Source organism: Poecilia reticulata, chromosome 9 (assembly GCF_904066995.2).
Source record: "Poecilia reticulata chromosome 9, P_reticulata-male-v2, whole genome shotgun sequence".
Classification (NCBI taxonomy): domain Eukaryota; kingdom Metazoa; phylum Chordata; class Actinopteri; order Cyprinodontiformes; family Poeciliidae; genus Poecilia; species Poecilia reticulata.
In genome coordinates this window covers 22,693,120-22,711,546 of record NC_088838.1, presented here as the reverse complement: position 1 = coordinate 22,711,546, position 18,427 = coordinate 22,693,120, and the positions used below count along the sequence as shown (strand labels likewise).

At 39.1% G+C, this 18,427-nt stretch overlaps 2 protein-coding genes across 2 annotated transcripts; one reads left to right on the top strand and one right to left on the bottom strand.

Annotated features, from left to right (window-relative positions):
* The first annotated feature begins 546 nt into the window (after nt 1–546).
* Nucleotides 547–6,593, top strand: c7a (complement component 7a). Its single transcript, XM_008418334.3, has 18 exons — nt 547–666; nt 801–862; nt 991–1,069; nt 1,170–1,311; nt 1,395–1,539; nt 1,843–1,981; nt 2,202–2,345; nt 2,453–2,696; nt 3,195–3,308; nt 3,399–3,565; nt 3,647–3,875; nt 3,980–4,154; nt 4,292–4,379; nt 4,724–4,856; nt 4,934–5,122; nt 5,403–5,502; nt 5,604–5,788; nt 5,885–6,593. Exons 1-18 carry the CDS (start codon nt 631–633, stop codon nt 6,067–6,069), a joined length of 2,556 nt encoding a protein of 851 aa, XP_008416556.1. The 5' UTR covers nt 547–630; the 3' UTR covers nt 6,070–6,593.
* Nucleotides 6,594–7,685: 1,092 nt separating this feature from the next.
* rgs7bpa (regulator of G protein signaling 7 binding protein a) lies at nt 7,686–17,333 on the bottom strand. The gene is made up of 6 exons (XM_008418335.3): nt 15,815–17,333; nt 13,857–14,023; nt 11,212–11,342; nt 10,686–10,827; nt 9,281–9,351; nt 7,686–8,679 (listed from the first exon to the last, which is right to left on the bottom strand). The coding sequence occupies exons 1-6, from the start codon at nt 15,962–15,964 to the stop codon at nt 8,588–8,590; spliced, it is 753 nt and encodes a 250-aa protein (XP_008416557.1). The 5' UTR covers nt 15,965–17,333; the 3' UTR covers nt 7,686–8,587.
* Nucleotides 17,334–18,427: the final 1,094 nt, after the last annotated feature.

The following is an 18,427-nucleotide window of genomic DNA, read 5'->3' as shown; positions in this document are numbered from 1 at the left end:
TCTGAGTAATAGAGAAAAAAAATTTGAATTACATGTGAATAACATCCTAGAGAGCTATTATACTTTATAATTCAAAAACCTGTAGAGAACTGTAGCCCTAAAGTGGGAACAGACAAGAAACTGTTTTTCAGCTGTTATTCAGTTTAAGTGGTGCTCAGTTTGAAGAGTCAAAAACTCTTTTTAAAATTTAACCCCATCAAACACTTAGGATGATTACCTATGGACTATTTGGATCTGCTAAGGAAACAAATCTTTCTTTAGGCAGATGTTTTATTTTTCGAAGTTATTGTATGTAAAGGGGAAAGTTAAAATAAACACTGGTTTTCTAGAGACCCTGCAAGAACATAGAGACCTTCATTTAAACGACTCCAGATTTCCGTAGTGAGATAATGTTACTGAGTAAACTCGGGATTTGGAAGGAATCCTTGCACAAGCCCTTTGGCTGGAGAAGCCACCAAATTTTTTTTTCATCAAATCCAAAGAAGCACGCACATTCTTCAGAAACAATCCTTCCCCCTTTCTTCCACCCCCACATACTCTTCCTTATGAAATAAACTGAATTCCATGGGGCATCTTCCCAGCAGTGACACTCCCCTTAAATGTACTTGCACAATGTGAAAGCCTTCACACATGCCTCCTGTTTGCTCAGCTTCGAACATCATGAAGGCAAGTATTACTACAATTTTTAGTTCTTGATGGCGGTTCTTGATAAGCATAGATGTTTAGCATTTTAATGTGATCTTAACAAGAATGTGCATTCTTTTCATTTTTTTTTTTTTTTTTTACGATTCTCTTGTTAGAATATTGTGCAACTCTGTGCAACAGTTTCGCTGCTGCTCCTGACCCTGCTCTCGGCCAGAGTGTAAGTTTATTCTACTGTTCACTACAAATCCATGGTGATAAAAAATACAAACATGATGTGTTGCCGGTTTTTTTTTTTCCACTTACCTTCAGTGTTCTGAATTACTAGATTTTAATTATGTTTGTAAGGTTCTGTGTGCAGCATGTTCACTGCCAGTGGGGGCCTTTTGGAAGTTGGTCAGCTTGTGACCCCTGCACCAAATTGCAGGTTAGGAGAAGTTTTAAATAGGCTACTTTTGCTAAGTTGGTTCCCCCATCTGCAAAGGGTTGCAACTCATAAAGTTGATTTTTGTCATTTCGCATCATAGACAAGAAGCCGAGCCATGGCTGTCTACGCTCAGTTTGATGGGAACCCCTGTGATGGGGGCCGCACTGAGACCAGACCCTGTGAAACCACTCAAGCCTGTCCATTGGATGATGGATGCGGAGACAGATTTCGTTGTCGATCAGGTTGCAAATAAACTTGACTTTAAATAAAATACAAAACAAAATACAGTACCCTCTAAATATTGTTTTTTTTCTTTGATCTGCAGGGAAGTGCATTAGCAAGTCTTTGCTGTGTAACGGAGATCAGGACTGTGAAGAAGATGGACTAGATGAGCGGGACTGTCCGGTTCAAAAGTTCATCGCGTGTGAACATACGGTTCCCCCTCCTCAAGTAGAGCTACTTGGGAATGGGTCAGTGAGAAACCTTTGCAGAGACACATTTGCATTTAACCATCTGAAAAAGCACAGCATGCCTATGTATTCCCATGCTTTGTCCTTTTGGACATTTTGTCACTTTATAACCACAAACGTCAGGATTTTACGCAATAGACCAACACAGAGACCACTTACAAAACCATTTACCAATATAATCTTTAAAAAGTGTATCATGCATGCACATTAAGTTGCATTTACACTAATATTCCTAAATAAAATCCAGTCCCACTAATTGTCTTTGAACATCAGCATATATATGTATGTATTTTTCCCCTGTAGGTTTGATGTGGTAACTGGAAAGAGCAGAGGAAGTGTCATCAACACTAAGAGCTTTGGGGGCCAGTGTCGATCTGTCTTTAGTGATGTCCACAAAACCATTTATCGGCTTCCCCTCAGCACGATTCAGTACAACTTCCTGGTTAGTAGAAGAATCAGGGCATTGGTTGGGACGATGGTGGCATTGGTGGTAGGAGTTTGTCCCGCGATTGGTGGGTTGCTGCTGGTTCAATTCCAACTTTGTCTGCCTCCTGTAGCTTGCCATAATCAGTGTGTGGATGAATGACTGAATGTAGTGTGAAGTGCTTGATAAATGCTGTACAAGTACAAACCTTCTACCTTTAATCCTGTTATTTTCTCAGGTTACAGTCCAAAAGGATTTCAGTGATGAGATGTTTACCAGCCAATGGCACTATGCAAAAGATATTGTCAGCAGACAGACAGTATCCGGGACAACAAGTGGACATCGTAATTATGACTTCCATGATAAACATGACACGTCTCAAGTACGTTGGACTCGCATTTTTGCTTTTCAACAGGAAATATTGTTGAAAACTCTAAACTAAACCCATGATTAAAAATGATGTTCATTAAATGTTTTCCTTCTCTATAGACTAGAAGGATTGTGGTGTTAAAGAATGAGATAGAGGTAGCTCAGTTCCAAAGCAACTCTCCTAAGTACCTTCCAATATCCGAGGAGTTTTGGAAGGCCCTGGCCAAGCTCCCCTCTGTTTACGACTACTCAGCCTACAGGAAGATTTTGGAGAGGTTTGGAACACACTACATATCTGAGGGAAGCATGGGGGGCTCCTTGAACTCCATCGTTTCAATCAATGAAGAAACTGAAAATCGCATCAGTAAGGATTTTTAAATACAAAAAAAAAAAGTTTAATAAACATTTATAATTTTTCTCTGAGACCAGTTAAAAGTATGTTAATGGAAATTTTGCTTGATGGTAATTTTGCGGCAGGGTTAAAACACTTGCAATTTGTTTAGGTGACTAAGTTGATTTATATTGACTTTTGGTCTGAAGTAATCACACTTCGTCTGATCACTCATTACAGCAATGTGGAATCAAGCTACGTTTTTTAAAAACATGAATATGACGTCCACTATGGATCTATAATAGCTTCAATTATTTTGGCATAATTTTCTTTTCAAGCCCTCTTTTAATTTTTATTTGCCATGTTCTTCTGAAGCAAATGAAGTTAAGTAGTCTGTCATGAACCTTTGCAGGAATTGGACTGAAAAAAATTGTAAATTAATGAAAAATAAACTTTTTGGAAGAAATTAGAGGTAGTTTAAATTACCTCAAAGGTAATTTGCATTTCCCTCTCTTTGCGTCTGTTTTAAAGAGAGTGAGAGCTTCGACAATCACGAATGTGAAAGGAAAAAACGTTGGATTCTGTTCTTCCCTATCACAAGGGTGGTTTGCACAACATCTAGAGGTTCAAACAGATGGCACAGTGGTAAGACTTTGTTAATCTTTCCAGCTCATAAAGAAATCTAAATATGCTAGAAATGGCCTTTTTCTTATCCATAAAGGTGTTTTGAAACAGGTACCAGCAGATCTGACAATAATGCAAAAGTGGAAGTGCAGGGTGGAGGTCCAACACACATTGCAGCATTAGAGAAAATGCAGCTTGATGATGCAGACAAGAACTGGGAATTGTACTCAAATTGGGCTGACTCAATCAGGTCATTCCCTGTGGTCATAAAGCAAAAGGTGAAGGAAACAATGTCCTACCTTATTTGAAGAAAGGGCTTTTCTCTTTAGTTTGACCCTATAACTCTTTTGTTTTGACAGCTTCGACCTCTTTCAGAACTGGTTAAGGAAGTTCAGTGTTCTGGAGTTAAGAGACTCTTCCTCCGTAAAGCCATAGAACAATACCTGTATGAGAGCCATCCCTGCCACTGCCAGCCCTGCAGAAATAATGGCCTGGCTGTCATGGATGGAGACAAATGCAAATGCATCTGCAAAACTGGCACATCAGGGCTGGCTTGTGAGCAAGGAGTTGAGGCAGAGGGCCAACCAGGTGGCTGTTTGCTTTTCATACAATTTAATTTACTATTTTACAATTGCTTCTAAAATGAAATACTATAAATGCTTTCATTTTTCTCTTGCACCCTTTAAATGAAGGTGTGATCCATGGTAGTTGGTCCTGTTGGTCTGCCTGGTCTTTGTGTTCTGGGGGTCGAAGTTCGCGTAGTCGCTCTTGCTCTAACCCTTCCCCTCAGAACGGCGGCCATCACTGTATCGGAGAATCAACTGAGACCGCTGGCTGTGAAGAACAGGAGGACCTGCAGTACTTACAGTCAGAGCAAACACTAGTTACAATGTGCAATATGAATTCATGTATTTTTAGACGTTCATTAAATGATTGTAATAAGCTAACCTTTTAGGGAGACAATATTTTGTTGAATGCAGATTTTAATTTTAACATTTCCACAGAACCATGGAGCCTCAGTGCTTTGATCAAACTCTCCCAGAACTTCAGAAGTGTGTGACTCCACCCAATCTAGTCAACGGCTACATCCTGGTAAAGATGAAGCTAAATTACTTTACAACGAGGAGCAAAGGAAAAGTGGAACTCGAGCAAATCTTGTAGTGCTGTCCGCATCGAATCTAACCCTTAATCTACTAAGTTCAAGTTGGATGCGTCATTGAACCAATGTCATGTGTAGGCTTGAAAACTATTGCATTACAGTTCAGAAAAATTTAATCTGTAATCCTCTGCAGGTGCTGTCTCCCTTTTTACATTTTGTTGATTGAAACAAACATTTTGGCCCAACTGGAGTCTTTGCCGGACAGCTTCTGTTAATTGCTCCAACATGGATTAACTAAGTAAGCTTATAACCAGAGTTCTCCAATCACATTGCACAGGATCCCAAGGACAACTACTATGTGGGTAACAGAGTGGAATATAGCTGCACCGCCGGATTTTATCTTGTTGGTATCAGCATCCTCCAATGCAATGCTGATCAAACCTGGTCTGCAAACCCTGGGCTCTGCGCAGGTAGCTATATTTGTAATAAATGTGAAGTACAGTATCATAGTTAACTAATGGTTGTATGTTTGTTTTTCCCCTCCTAGTTTCAGTGTGTAAGCTTCCTCCACTTGCTGAGGATGTCGTAGCATCTCCTCTACAGGAGGCTTATCATCTGGGAGACTCCGTTAGCTTGTCCTGTCCACAGGGTCATTCATTAGATGGTGAAACTACGGCTACTTGTGATTCCAGTTTGAATTTTTCTCCAGACCCAGCTCAAACCAGATGCATCCAAGGTATTGTTTAATTTTATCTCATCTGTGCATGCAACTGTTGTCCAGGTTCTTCACCAGTCAAAGCTTTATGGGCTTTATGTGATGAAAAAGCCACCGTTAAAGAAAACTCATATCAAGACAGCCAAAACAGCCAATAGGGTGAATACCTATTATTGGCACCGTATTCAAAACGATGGTAGATTGCTGAGACGTGATACTTTACTACAATTTAAAGTATAGTAGTGCTTTTTACTTATTTTTGTTCTTTACTGTTAATGGGGGGAAAAAATGTATCCCACAGCTGAAAGAAGCCAGAAGCCCACTGCTTCCCCAGCACAATGCAAACAATGGCAGAAGTCATTTAGAGGAAAATGTGTGTGCAGAATGCCTCCTGAGTGCAGGTATATTTGCTGATCTAACCACCACTGTGATCATCTAGCATTTTGCTTGCTAGCTGGCTTAATTTGATGTATATTATTTTTCTTCATTTTATTTTTGTCAGTTCTTCGCTGGAGTTGTGTGCCATAAGTCCATTAGACGGACAGTTTGTTCTCTTGACTGTGTGCAAGATTCAGGCAATCAAATGTATTGGGAAAAACCTTGAGATAGCAGACGACAGCAACTGCAAGTGGCCACAGCTCAGCACCACAGACTGCACCAGATGTCACATGTGGGAAAACTGTGACGGTGAGAACATAGAAGATCACAAACAATTGAAAATCATCTCTGGTATTTTTAGGTTTTCATCAATCATCCCTTTCTATTCTCACACTATTTTGTCAGCCCAAACCAATCAGTGTCGCTGTAAAGACTCTGCAGACTGCTTGAGTCCAGGAGAAAGCGTGTGCATTCGTGTTGGTGAGGATGCAACGGTTGCACCACAAACCATGAGCGAGTGTGAAGCAGGACTTCGACGATGCAAAGGGGAGAAGGTGACGGTTGTCAGTATCCAGCCATGTGCTTCCTAATACCTCCCACTCATGCTATTGTTTATCTGCCTTGTGCTTCAGCGGCATTTGATCACAGTTTCATACTGTGGAAGGGTTGGCTCAGAAATAAAATTTATTAACTTCCAATCGTTTCAACAAGGCAAATGCATGAAATTGCTCCTGAACATCCATCCATGTATCACTATAACTGCTCACTGTAACTGAATGGATGGATGGATGATCCACATGTTGGATCAATCAATGCACTGTGTACTTAATCTGGGATCAGTTCATGTGGGCAGCAGCCTAAGCAGAAGCCCAGATGTTTCTGTTTAAATATTACACATCAGTGGTTAAGTGACTGTTGCATCACGTGTTTCTTTTCCTCATGTTTCAACCCACATAAATGCCTTTTAGATATACCAAGATACTGCATGTAGCATGTTTAGAAACATTGCAAAAGCTTAAAGGGTCAGAGGGAAAACTGACAACTGTATCTTCTTATTTCTTCTTTATTTTGTTCTATTTCCTTTTTTGTTTTGTTCAATAAAATATTTAACTTACATTGTTTAAAGTGCTTTCAATTCCCTGTCGTGAAGCGTTTTTTGTGTATGGTTTATTCCTCACTAATTGACACTTTTAAAGACTCCTGATCAGAATGCATTAAACGGTCTCAAGCAGCTACTCTGAATGTAGTGGCAACATTGCATTTTGATCTGCATGTTCTGTAAACACAGCTGACTGTCATATGAAATTTTAATTCTTTACCTGAGAAAAGAAAATGTAAAAATGTTCCTTAAAATTATCATGTAAACTCCACTGTTGGGATTTAAAACTGAAATATATTTTAAGAGATTTGCTCACTGTATCTGACAGTGTAGAAGCTCCCTGCTGGCAGAACACACTCCTGCTGGCGGTCTATTTCTTCCACTGGCTCGCTGCCGTCTCATGCTGTGAGCCCATGTGTGTCAGTACCTGCTTGAGTCAGACTCGCATAAAAATGATGTACATATGGAGTCGTATTCAATAAATTAGAACATGTGGTTCAGTGAGGTTTCTTTGTCAGAGAACAAGAGTTCTGCCCTCTCATATATAATTAAAGCGTCAAATTAATTTTCTCAGGAAAATAAAAATAAAGTGTGTCTATACACATAGCATAGGCACTTAATAATTAGTCTGGGCTTCTTCTGTAAAAACTACTGCATCAAGGCAACATTGTGAGGACTTCATCAGTCTGTGGCACTGTTAAAGTATTAAGGAAGTCCAGCCTTCAGCTTATCTGCATTATTTACTTGGCTTTCTCCAGATCGCTGATGCATGTCATCTGTGAACAAGGAACCTGAGCAAAATAAGTCCAGATAGAAAAACTAAAACAATGCAAATAAGTATGCATAACAAAACAAAGGAATTTTCCAGTAACACAATTACATAAAAAAATACCCTAAGGGTCATGACAGCATCTAATCAGTCAGATGCCATTATGTATATATCAACAGAAATGTGCAGTTACTTTTGTAGCAAAATGACATATGATACATATATTCTGTCCATGTATTTGTGTTCACAATAAACCCCTTTCAATTTTGTTTCTCTGTCTCCACCCTATGGACACTTTGATGTATTACTTGTAAGACAAGTGTGACACACCATTTAAGTGGTTTCAATAACAAAGTTTTATTAACAATGTAAAATGACCTATTACAGCTTTTATTATCACATTCTCCTTTTCCATTATACCTCAGTTAGTACAAGATCCTCCCTCATTTACTACCCCAACACAGCTTCTCTATGCTAACCACCTCCAGCTTTGAAAATAATTAAGAGCCTTGCGTAAAGAGTATGTGTATGTACAAGTCTAACGTCTTTATAGATAGATATTGTGTGCAAAGAAGTTTTTCTTTGAATAATGTCTCATATATTCCATTTTGAAGCTGGATAGTTTAAGTTGAGTACAGGTTCTTGGTTTATGGAAGACTAAATTAAGTACAGTAAGAACAAAAACAGCAAGGAACAGAAAACAGAGACTGTAATACACAACAACTTTTCTGCACAAACCTGTCATCTAATATTCGACAAAGGCGACCCACCATCTCCGGGAGTGTGGCCTTTAATTCTTCAAATCGCTTTTAGTCATATCACATTATTTCTGACAACACAGACATTTAAATTCCCTTTTTTTGAAACATGAATCCTTACTTCACTCATTCGGGACTGTGGTATTAATCAAACAATGACATTGTTTCATGTAAGCTCACATTCTTTTTTTTTTCTTTTTTTTTCAAATTAGACAAGCAGCTGATTTATTTACTAAAAAAAAGAAAAGAAAAAAGGCTTCTGCAAAATATCTTAAAATATATGATTATGGTGATTTATTTTTATTACATTGCAGTTACAATTCTCCTTTGTATTACAAAATAAAATTATAAAATGGGCAGCCTTTAAAAAAAAGAGAATACATTTGAAAGTGGCAGTAGTAGATCGGTGGGAGACACGAGTGGTGACAGACAGTGGGTGATGGTGTCTTTGTTGTCGCCTCCTATGTTAGAAGGTGGGGACTTTAGCTGGTTACCAGACAACAGAGCCCAAAGAAACGCCTTTTCCTCTGTCGGACAAGAGGGTAGGGAGTCAGGTTCAGCAAGCTGCTGTCATCTGGAGAAAAAACAAAGGCAAAATAAATGAACATAAACACATTTAATTGTTACCTAGACTAATTAGTTTATGGGAGATAGTCGAAGTGATCATAAATGTCTAGGTATTATAACTTCAAAAAAAAAAACAAGTTAAAAATCTCATTACAGTTACATAATCTTGAAGTGGAAATGTTATATTTTGTAGATTGTGATGAATCCTGAGTCGTCTCTTATGCTTTATTTTCTGAAACTTACTGTGTAGGTTCACTACAGGCTTTATGTCTGGGAACTGAGATGACTGAGAATTAAGGACATGGATTTCGTGAGGCAGCCCACAGCATCATGGATATGCTCTGGTATATAGTCACACAAACTATACCATGGTTGTATTTGGCATATTTTTGTATGCAATATATACTGTAAATATATATTTACACACCATACAGTTTTGTATATAGCATACATATGTACCATTTGTATACAATGTAGGTAAGGAAATCCCAACTTTCTTTACATATTGGGACTTTTCAAGATTAAATGGATAGCATTTTTCTTTTTCTTTTCTACTGAATAAAACTTGGTGTCCATATGCCTTAAATGAGGCGTACTCTTTCCCTTACCTTGGTTCTTCAGTGGTAAAGGCATTGTCTCCCTGAGTTTACTTAGAAGATTCTTCATATCTCTCATGTCCCTGTAAAAATACAAAAGTTTGAGTAACTGAAATGTGGAACTTAAAATTGAGTTTGAGCGGCGTTTGAATTTGAACGATTCTGGTTCCAATTATGATTCCAGTTCCAAACTATTCTCAATTCCGATTCTGTTTAGAGACAGAGTAAAAAAAGTCAACATGGTTCAAAGGAGCTACATATAACCATTTGTTTGGTTAAAATAGTCTCAACTTCTCAATTTTTACTTTTCATAAACTTCACTAGGAATTATTTCCTTGAACTACTTCCAACTCTATAAATATCACACACATGTACTTGAAAATACAGTAAATGTTTTGAATTCTTTTCACCGGGGTGAACTTTTACACATATGTCTCTGATGCTGCAGGTTACTGAGCTCCTGCTGATGGTGCAGAAAATCAAACAAACAAAAAAAAAACAACTTCAAAACACAGAGTCCAAAACTGTGAATGGAGTCAGGCAGTCCTGTGCTATAGGCTGGATAGTCAAAGCCGGAGGAGGAAGCAGCAGCAAAGGAAGTTTGATGCAGTACCTCAAAGACAGACCACTCTATTATTCCAAACCATGTCTCCGTTATCTCATTATGGTCGTTCTCTCTCCTTTGTACAATATATTTTGGCTGCAAATGCTGAATGGGCCAGACTGGACAGCTCTTTTATTAAAGTGAAGCCACACTCATGTTTTGTTCAATTCTCGAGACCCAACCCAACTTAAAATAGCCTCCAGTTTTCTTCAGTTTCCTTCATTCACATCAAGTTGAGGTTTTGAACACCTACTAAAAATTTGTTGGCAGAAATTGCAATTTTAGTCAATTTTACTGAACATTTTAAATAAAAGATTTTCTTCAGTTTTTATTGTGTATCTTCATCAGCTGTGGATTTGACTACATTGTTAAAATGAATATTCAACATCCATAAAAACATCTGCTGATTTCTCTATGACTATAACTGGACAAAGATTTTAGAGATAGTTCTGAAAAAAGATCCAGTGAGCATGAACCACTTCTTTGCAGTATTATAAATACTGAAAAGAAGTATTTATAATAGTAGTTAATATATTTTTTCGATGAGACTTTTCATAGGGTAGACTTTATCAGCTTGCTCCTTGTGTAAAACAGGTCTCCCACAAAACAACTTTATATAATGTCTTTGAAAACCTGTTTCTCATTCACATTTAAACTAAATAGTTAAGCAAAAATGATCACAGGGCTGCTTTGTATATGTTTTCGAGCATTATTTCTTTACTTTTAGTGTCTAAATGTTAGGAGAGCTCTGAAGACCTGAGTAAAAAAGCATAAAACATTCAGGTTGTTCTCAGAAAACATTTTTCAACCTACTTTTCAATGTTTTCTATATCAGTGGCCACTAGCCAGCAGAGCTGAGGACAATCAGTGGGTGAAGAAGAGGTGTCCTCCAGGATGGGGATGTCAGAATCTTCAGTCTTACTGTCGATTCCAGGAGGACAACATGAATCTTTACCTAAAGCACAAAGACAATAAGTTTGATACAATTTATTTAATATCCAAAATGTAAAAAATCTGAAAATGAGAAAGCCGATGAACAAAAGTCTGCAATCTGATCCCTTATCATTTATCACCTTTAGCTTCTATTAACTTCTGGCTAAGTTAAAGGTTAACTAACTAAACCTTCAGTTAAGTTAATGTAACATAAGCTAAAGGTGGTAATTGGTACAAACATAAATAAAGCTACAAAATCCTCTGATCTGCACACAGCCATTCATTCTGAAATACTAAATAATATATTTGCTTCATGCTTTATGGTTAATCATTTCAAGTTTTTTTTTTTTCTTTAAACTTGATTTTATGTTACCCATAAACCGCCATGCAGTCTATGTGCATTAACCTTTTCTATGGAGCTGCAGGGATCCCAGCAGGCAGACAGATTTCAGCATCTCTGTGATGTACATCTCCAGACAGCACTGCAGCTGGATGAAAAGCCTGCAGATCTCAGGGTGGATTTCCCCGTCCTCTGGCCTGAAATGGCAAATAGTGAAAGCAAAAGAACATTATTGGCTACAGCCGACAGTTATGCCATTTTAAAGGTCTTGGATCAATATGTTTATGGGAACTCTATGGTATTCTGTAACATAAAGCAGTAAGTATAGCCTCCAAAAAAGGTGATATTAAACCAAGATTAGTAACAATCAATGGCTAAATATGTCAGCATTCGTAAAGCTAAAGCACCAAACCCGTTAATGAAAGGTTTTAGAAATATTGAAAGATGAGAAATGTAATGATCTAAGAATCAAACAAGCTAAATTTATATTTCTCTAGTAAAATGCTAATTATAGTGCAAGCTCATTAAGGGATTTTACAGACCTAATAGTCTGCCAATCACAGGCAGGCAAGGATATGGGCTGTATTAGAACAATAAACTTAATACTGGGGTCTTTCCAGCATTCAATGGGCATTGGCAACGACATTGAACTACAGACATCCTCTCCTCTCACCCACTACTGGCTGCAATCTTTCCAATTGTTGTTTAAGTAAGTTTGATGGTGCCAAGGCAGCTGGCATCTTACCCCTCAGAGGATCTTAAAATCCCCCTCATCCACTGGCACAAGTATTGAAGGGAACCTCTCGTCAAACTAGGTCTTTTCAGCTTTCTGTTGCGACTATTTCTCCAGATTTGTTTTAAAGTGTACATGTATAATAAAAATGTACTCTGAGCCAACAAAGAGGAAACTAATTTAAACTGTAACCACTTAGCATGGATGTTTCCTATACTGCATCCATGATAATTTTAGAAAAAAAAAAGATACCAAAGTATTGTATTATAATGACCACTTAGGAGCGAGGAAAATAAGCAAAGCCATTCCTTAGAGAAATCACAGAACAAAGAAACAGCCAATAAAATTAAGACAGAACTAAGCATAAAATGTATTAAAAGCATGGGGCGAAAAAAAAAATCATTGGATTTACACCATTGATAATATCTTCTCAAATATTCATCGAGCGAAGCATCCCACTGCCACTCCACTTTGTGCATTAGCCACAGCTAAATGGAAGTGATCGGTTACAGCGTGGTGTGGTGATCGTTTCCTGGAAAAGCTCTTCCGCTTGCAAATTACAGATGATTTTTAAAAGCTGATCTCATGTTTTGTTTATCCCTCAAACTCAGTATGTTTAATGGAGTGGGCTACTGCTTGCATGTTTATAGAGCAGAGGCGGCTCAAGATTGTCCTGGGTCCTGACCAGAATTTAAGTCAGGGCTTCGTTTCCACTAAAGCCCATCATCCCAACACAGGAGCAATACATTTTTGTTTTAGTTTTTACAAGCTTGATTATTTGTGTGTCAACAGCCTTAAATTTTGTGGTTTAATATTAAGTCGGGAGGAAAATTAACTTTATAACAAAATGTTTTTGTTTGCCACCCATCTTTTAGCTAAGACGTCCCAACACGTGTATATTATTACTCTTTTTTATTCTTTACACAGGCCTTGTATTAGTTTTACAACTGATATTAAAGTTAGATTTTTATTCATTTATTTTTTTATCTATTAATGGCCTCAGACCTTATTTAACTGGACTTTTAAGAGTTTGTTTGAGTGGCATATCCTTCAGGTCATTCGGACATCTTTTGTTGGATGTCCCAAGGACTGAGCTTACACTATGGGATGGTGGCACCCATGACCAGAAATTAACTTTCTTTTTTGATTTTTGTGCTACTGCTGAACCAGGGCTTTTCAAAAGCTAATTAAAGATGCATTTACTCAGATAGGCTATTAAGCACAAACCTTTTAAACATTTTGTTTTTTTGTGTTGCCTTTTTAAACATTCATTTATTGTTATGCTTAATTGGATGTTTACAGCCCCTCATAAATCAATCAATGAAATAATTACAGTCTGTTTTTTTTTTAAACTGCAATTATTTTTCATCTTACTGTTATTGTGGTCTAAAGTAGAAGTCCCCAACCCTGATCCTCAGTCCTGCATGTTTTGGATGTTTTTGTTGCTGCACACCTGGCTCACATGAATGGGTGATTAACAATTTGAGAAACACTTTTGCATGGAAAACAGAGACAGCCATAGTGTGTAAAATAAAGAAGCTCCTTCTCTTATGTACATTAAGGTAGTGCAGTTTTAAAAATACAGTTTGCAAACTAGAAACAGAATTTATCTTCAGCTGGCAACTACAGGCTCTACCTGTCTTCTGAAATTTTTATCCTAAAATTTTTAAACTGCTTTTATATGTGTGTTTAGTTTTTAGAAAACATGACAATAAATTTGATGTTTTCATATCTGTAGTCAGTGTGAGATGTCTAGCACATCTACAGGCCAGAGGGACCCAAAAGCAGCTGCTTAGTTCAGTTATGCCTTATCCTGTCTCTGTTACAGAGGCTGAGGTAAACGAAACAAGCCGGCCAACAATCTTGACGCTTGTGCAAACAAGGGGTTTGTTTTGAAGAAAAAAAAGTAAACCACTTTCCAAATTCTGACAGTGTGGCGCGTCGTGATCGTTTTCAGCACCATGGACAGAAAACTCACCCTGAAATCAAGGAGAGACTCTGGTGTGCTGCCCTGGCCATTTCGCAGCCTTTGGTTCGGGTCTTCAGCATGTCGGCCCGCAAAGTAGGACAGTCAACAGTGATTTCACCGATGGAGATGACCAGTTCACGGTACAAAGCCACAAGTGTGTTGAATTCTTGGACGATCTGAGTTAAATTGAGACAAAAAGGATCACGAAAATTAATCTGAGCGTCAAGTGACACATTAAACAGCAGCACATCAGAATGGTGACAAAAAATATTTCCTTGACTGTGATCTCCTAACACACTAAGGTGGTGCCAGGGGGGACACTTCCCATACCACAAAACCCCTCCATCCAGACAGGCAAATCGTTTTATGAAGGAATTAAAGGAAAGAGTGCATAGTTGTTTGCTAAGTTGATCTCTGCATTGTCCTATTCGTGATGTATGCCAGTGAACCTCAACCCTGGTCCTCAGGGCCCACTGTCAGCATGTTTTAAATGCCTCTCCACTCCAGCACAGCTGACTCAAATTACTTTTTTTGTATGCCTGCAATTGTTACAGAAGCCTGTTAATCAACAATTTGTTTAAGCTAGGTGTGCAGTAGCAGGGAAACCCCTAAAACAGGATTGGGGACCTTTGCTGCATCCTCCCAATTACAGGCAGCCACCTCGCATCTCCAACCCTAAAATGGATAGACGATGCGATGGATGGACGGTTATTTTATAAATTTCCAAAAGAAGTTTTAAAAAGCAAGCTTAAGTTTGCGTGATTTGCATTGGTGGATTTTTATTCCAATATGCAACAATTTGAAAAATATGACATTGTGACCCCACATTTAGCCATACGCTCCACCCCAAGTACAGATGTAAAACAACAGCACCTATAAGCAAATGCTCCTCTGCTCCTTGTTTTTTATAAACATCTATTTTCATGACCATGTTACAGCACTGCATTCAGGTCTGGCATAGTTACTACAAGATTTTGGTCGCTTTTTTGTATATGGGTGCAGACATGCTAGGAAATTATATTGTGATTTAAAAAAAAAAAACCTTTCAACAAGAGGTTATTTCAGAAAAAAACTGTGTTGTTTGGATAGTATAAACCTTGAAGGTAATGTGTTCGTTACTATTAATCTGAAATCTGCATCAACACTATAACATTGTGGGAGTGGGGCAGCAAAACTGACTCATGGACCAGCACCTCCTTGAGAAAACTTGTGCTCCTGTCCTGTTACTGCAGCAGAAAAGTCTGAGATGTTAAACGCGAGCAGCGGTGGAAAACGAAGAGCAACTAAACCCAGCAAGGGGAGCTGCAGTATGCAAACGAAAAAAATGTGCAGACTTGTACATCTGCAGTTACAAAGTCAGGAAAACGTGACTGAAGATTTGTGAAGCATCGCCATTAGAACAGCCTATATAGACAAGAGTGAGTGAACCCATATATAATATATATTTTTGGGGGGTGAACTCGTGTTTTATTTAATTTGGTTGCCTGAATAAATAAGATTGGTGAGCGTATTGGGGCACAGGTATTTTTGCTCGTGTTGTACATCCTGCCTGAAAACGAGAAGACTGCATGACGATCGGTGATGTATGGCAAAGGCTTGATCATTTCTGTTAAAACACAAGGCAGATGTGCCATGATTATGAACATCTGCTCATATGTTCATGTAATTCAATCATTTCTTTAAAATTCTCATCAAATCAGCTCCAAATCATAAGCACCTATCTCTTTTCCACACTCTAAATGCAAATCACACAGTCCGTCTGCACGCCGAGGTGTTCTGTTTGGCTTAAGTGTAAATGCATACGGCTATTTTTAGGCAGACCTGGGCAAAGTCACTCATTTTTGCGTGCTAGATGCGCAGGATATTCAATTGTCAAACAGCAAAAGAAATCTTGGCACTCTTCTTTTTTTTTTTTTTTTTTTTGAAATCAGAGGCGGCTCTCAGACACTGACGTGCCGCAGACCTACCATTCTGCAGTCGGCCACGGCGCGCTGGGCTTTGCGGGTACTCTCGGTGCTCTCCCTCCGCTGCGGGTCTCGGCACGGAGGCTTGCCGATCTGGAAGATGTTCCCGGCGGATCTGGGGCGGTTTTTGCGCCCATTCGATGCAGAACTCATGCATACACATCCACGATTAAAACAGCCCCAAAACGGAACGATTCTGTCCGACTCGAGCCACAAATATTTCTAATGATTAAAAACTCCTCCACCGCTGTTCCCCTTCTACCTCACCACCATGCACCCTTTACCTTAGTCACCTTATTCTCTCCTTATAGACTCAGTTCACCTTCGACAACTGAAGCTCGATTTATTCTTATTGCTCTTTGTCGCTACCTTTATTTATTGTAAGGGAGGGAGGGGGGGGGGAAAATCCCAGACGAGCCTAAGGGCGCAGGAAAAGTAGAGGATGAGCGCCTGTGGCTCCTCTCCGCATTGCCTTGACTGCGTCGGGGCTCAAGTCACCTTCACTCCCGCGCCGCTATAAAGGTGTATAACGAGGACTCTTCACACCCGGCTAGGAGTCCAGTTTGCAGAAGCGTCCTTTCTGACGCACAGATGTCAGATCGCATTCACGGATGGTCTCCAAATGCAACCATTTTTTATGATTGCGCGTTTCCATCAAGCACCGGGCGATTAAAAAATATTTTTTTCTTCTGTTCTATGCGGACCAAATAACGCCGTCTGCGTGCGCTGAGAATAGAAGTCGCAGCCTACACTTTGAGCTTCTGTGTAGGAGAAAATATGAAACTGATCCCTGGCGTCGGAGTTCCAGTCCGGCTCCGAGTGTCTTTTTTTTCTTCTTCTTCTTCTTCTTCTTCTTTGAGTGCTTCCTGCCAGTCGGGCGGGCCTATCTCTAACCTTGGAGAGGCAGAACGAAGATGAGCACTTGCTACAGGCCTGACGTGGCTCTGTGGTTGGCAACACTGCGCACCCGTGGGACGGGAATACTAATAGGGCCCGTTAACCAGACTTTAGCAAACCTTGAAAATGAAGATTATTGTCCTATCAAAAACGCTGCGAGCTCTGTGAGGACTGAACTTGATCACTATAAACTTTTAAACTGAGCCGACATGTACTTTTTGTGCTGTGATCTACAGGTGCAACTCTGTAATTTGGAATATCATCAAATGTCATAGAGTTACGCCCTCCATAGGGAGGGCATTGAACAGATGCACATGGCTGCACAGACTGATTGCTCACAGGTTGCTTGATCCGGATGCATTAATGGAAGGTTGAGTGGAAGGAAAAAGGGAGATGAAAATGTGCAGAAGCAACAGGAGTAATCAAAAATCTTCAAAAATATGGTGACATAAAACCCATGTAAGAGTAGGTGAGAGTTACTGTATACTATCTTTACATTCAAAAGTTGAATTTCCCAAGTTCCAAATCAGAAAAGCAGTGAGAAGGTTTGGTAATACTTAAATTCTGACTCGGAAAGTTGGAACTCGCCAAGCAACCTCAAGGCTGATTTTTTATTTTATTGCATAACCCCTAACCCTATCTATCTGAAATATAATGAGGGAGGCCAATAAAACCAAATTATTACCATTACATTTGTATCTCTTGTGATATTTTTTTCAGGTCCTAACTCTGATTCCCAAAAACCTAATATTGCTTCCTGTGGACTCTTCTCAGTGACGCATGGGTTACCACACACATGCATACCCATAACACTGGGTAAGGCTTCCTTGCGTTCCTCAAATCCCGAACCAGATGTTGGAATCATCTTAGGAAGAAAAGTATCTGGCTCGTTGACTGTACAGTACAAGCATAATAACGGAAAACTGAATGGAGGGATTTTGGTAGATTTTGGGGAGGTTCTAACTTTGAGTGTGACAGGTGTGTGGCAGTTCTACACACATGGAGAAGTACCATTCTGCAGCCTTGACTTCTCTCTCCAGGTGTATTTACAACAAATCACATCTCACAATTCACATGGTATCATCAGAAACCCTTTTGGATTATTTAGCTACAATGATCAAAATGTTAAGCTAAGCTTACTCATGTGTCCTAAACATCTTCAGGAAACAAGAGGAAAAAATCCAGTTGCCTTCTACTTACTGTAATTCTGTAAAGATCACCATGTCCTGGATGACAGAGAATCTTCTCCAGTCTGCTTGCGGTGAAGCCTTAACTTGTATCCCCAGGCAACTTACACCTGTTGTTAAGGTGAGCCTGTTGTTAAGAGTTATCTTTTTAGGAGGGTGTGAATATTGTTTAGGGAAAGTGTTGCTGTGATAATCTCACAGAATATTGTGAGTATTAATCCAGAGGTTGTGGTGTCTATCCAAGTCGGAGAAAGTTATGGAGAGAGAATTAATATAGCTGGATTGTACGTCAACAAAGTTTCTGCCCCAGAATAATAGATGCTTGTTCTTTACCCCACGGCTAGAAGCTTTGCTTCTCTGATAACACTCACACACAGCAGCAGAAGCAGCAACCACACACACGCGCAGACTATAGTGTTTTATCGCTGTGGATTTCATAGAATGAAACTAACAAATCCTCATACGTCAGCAACTATGTAGAACAATGATGAACAATGAGAGACCTGTAGTTAGCCCGCCCTGAGTCCTCATT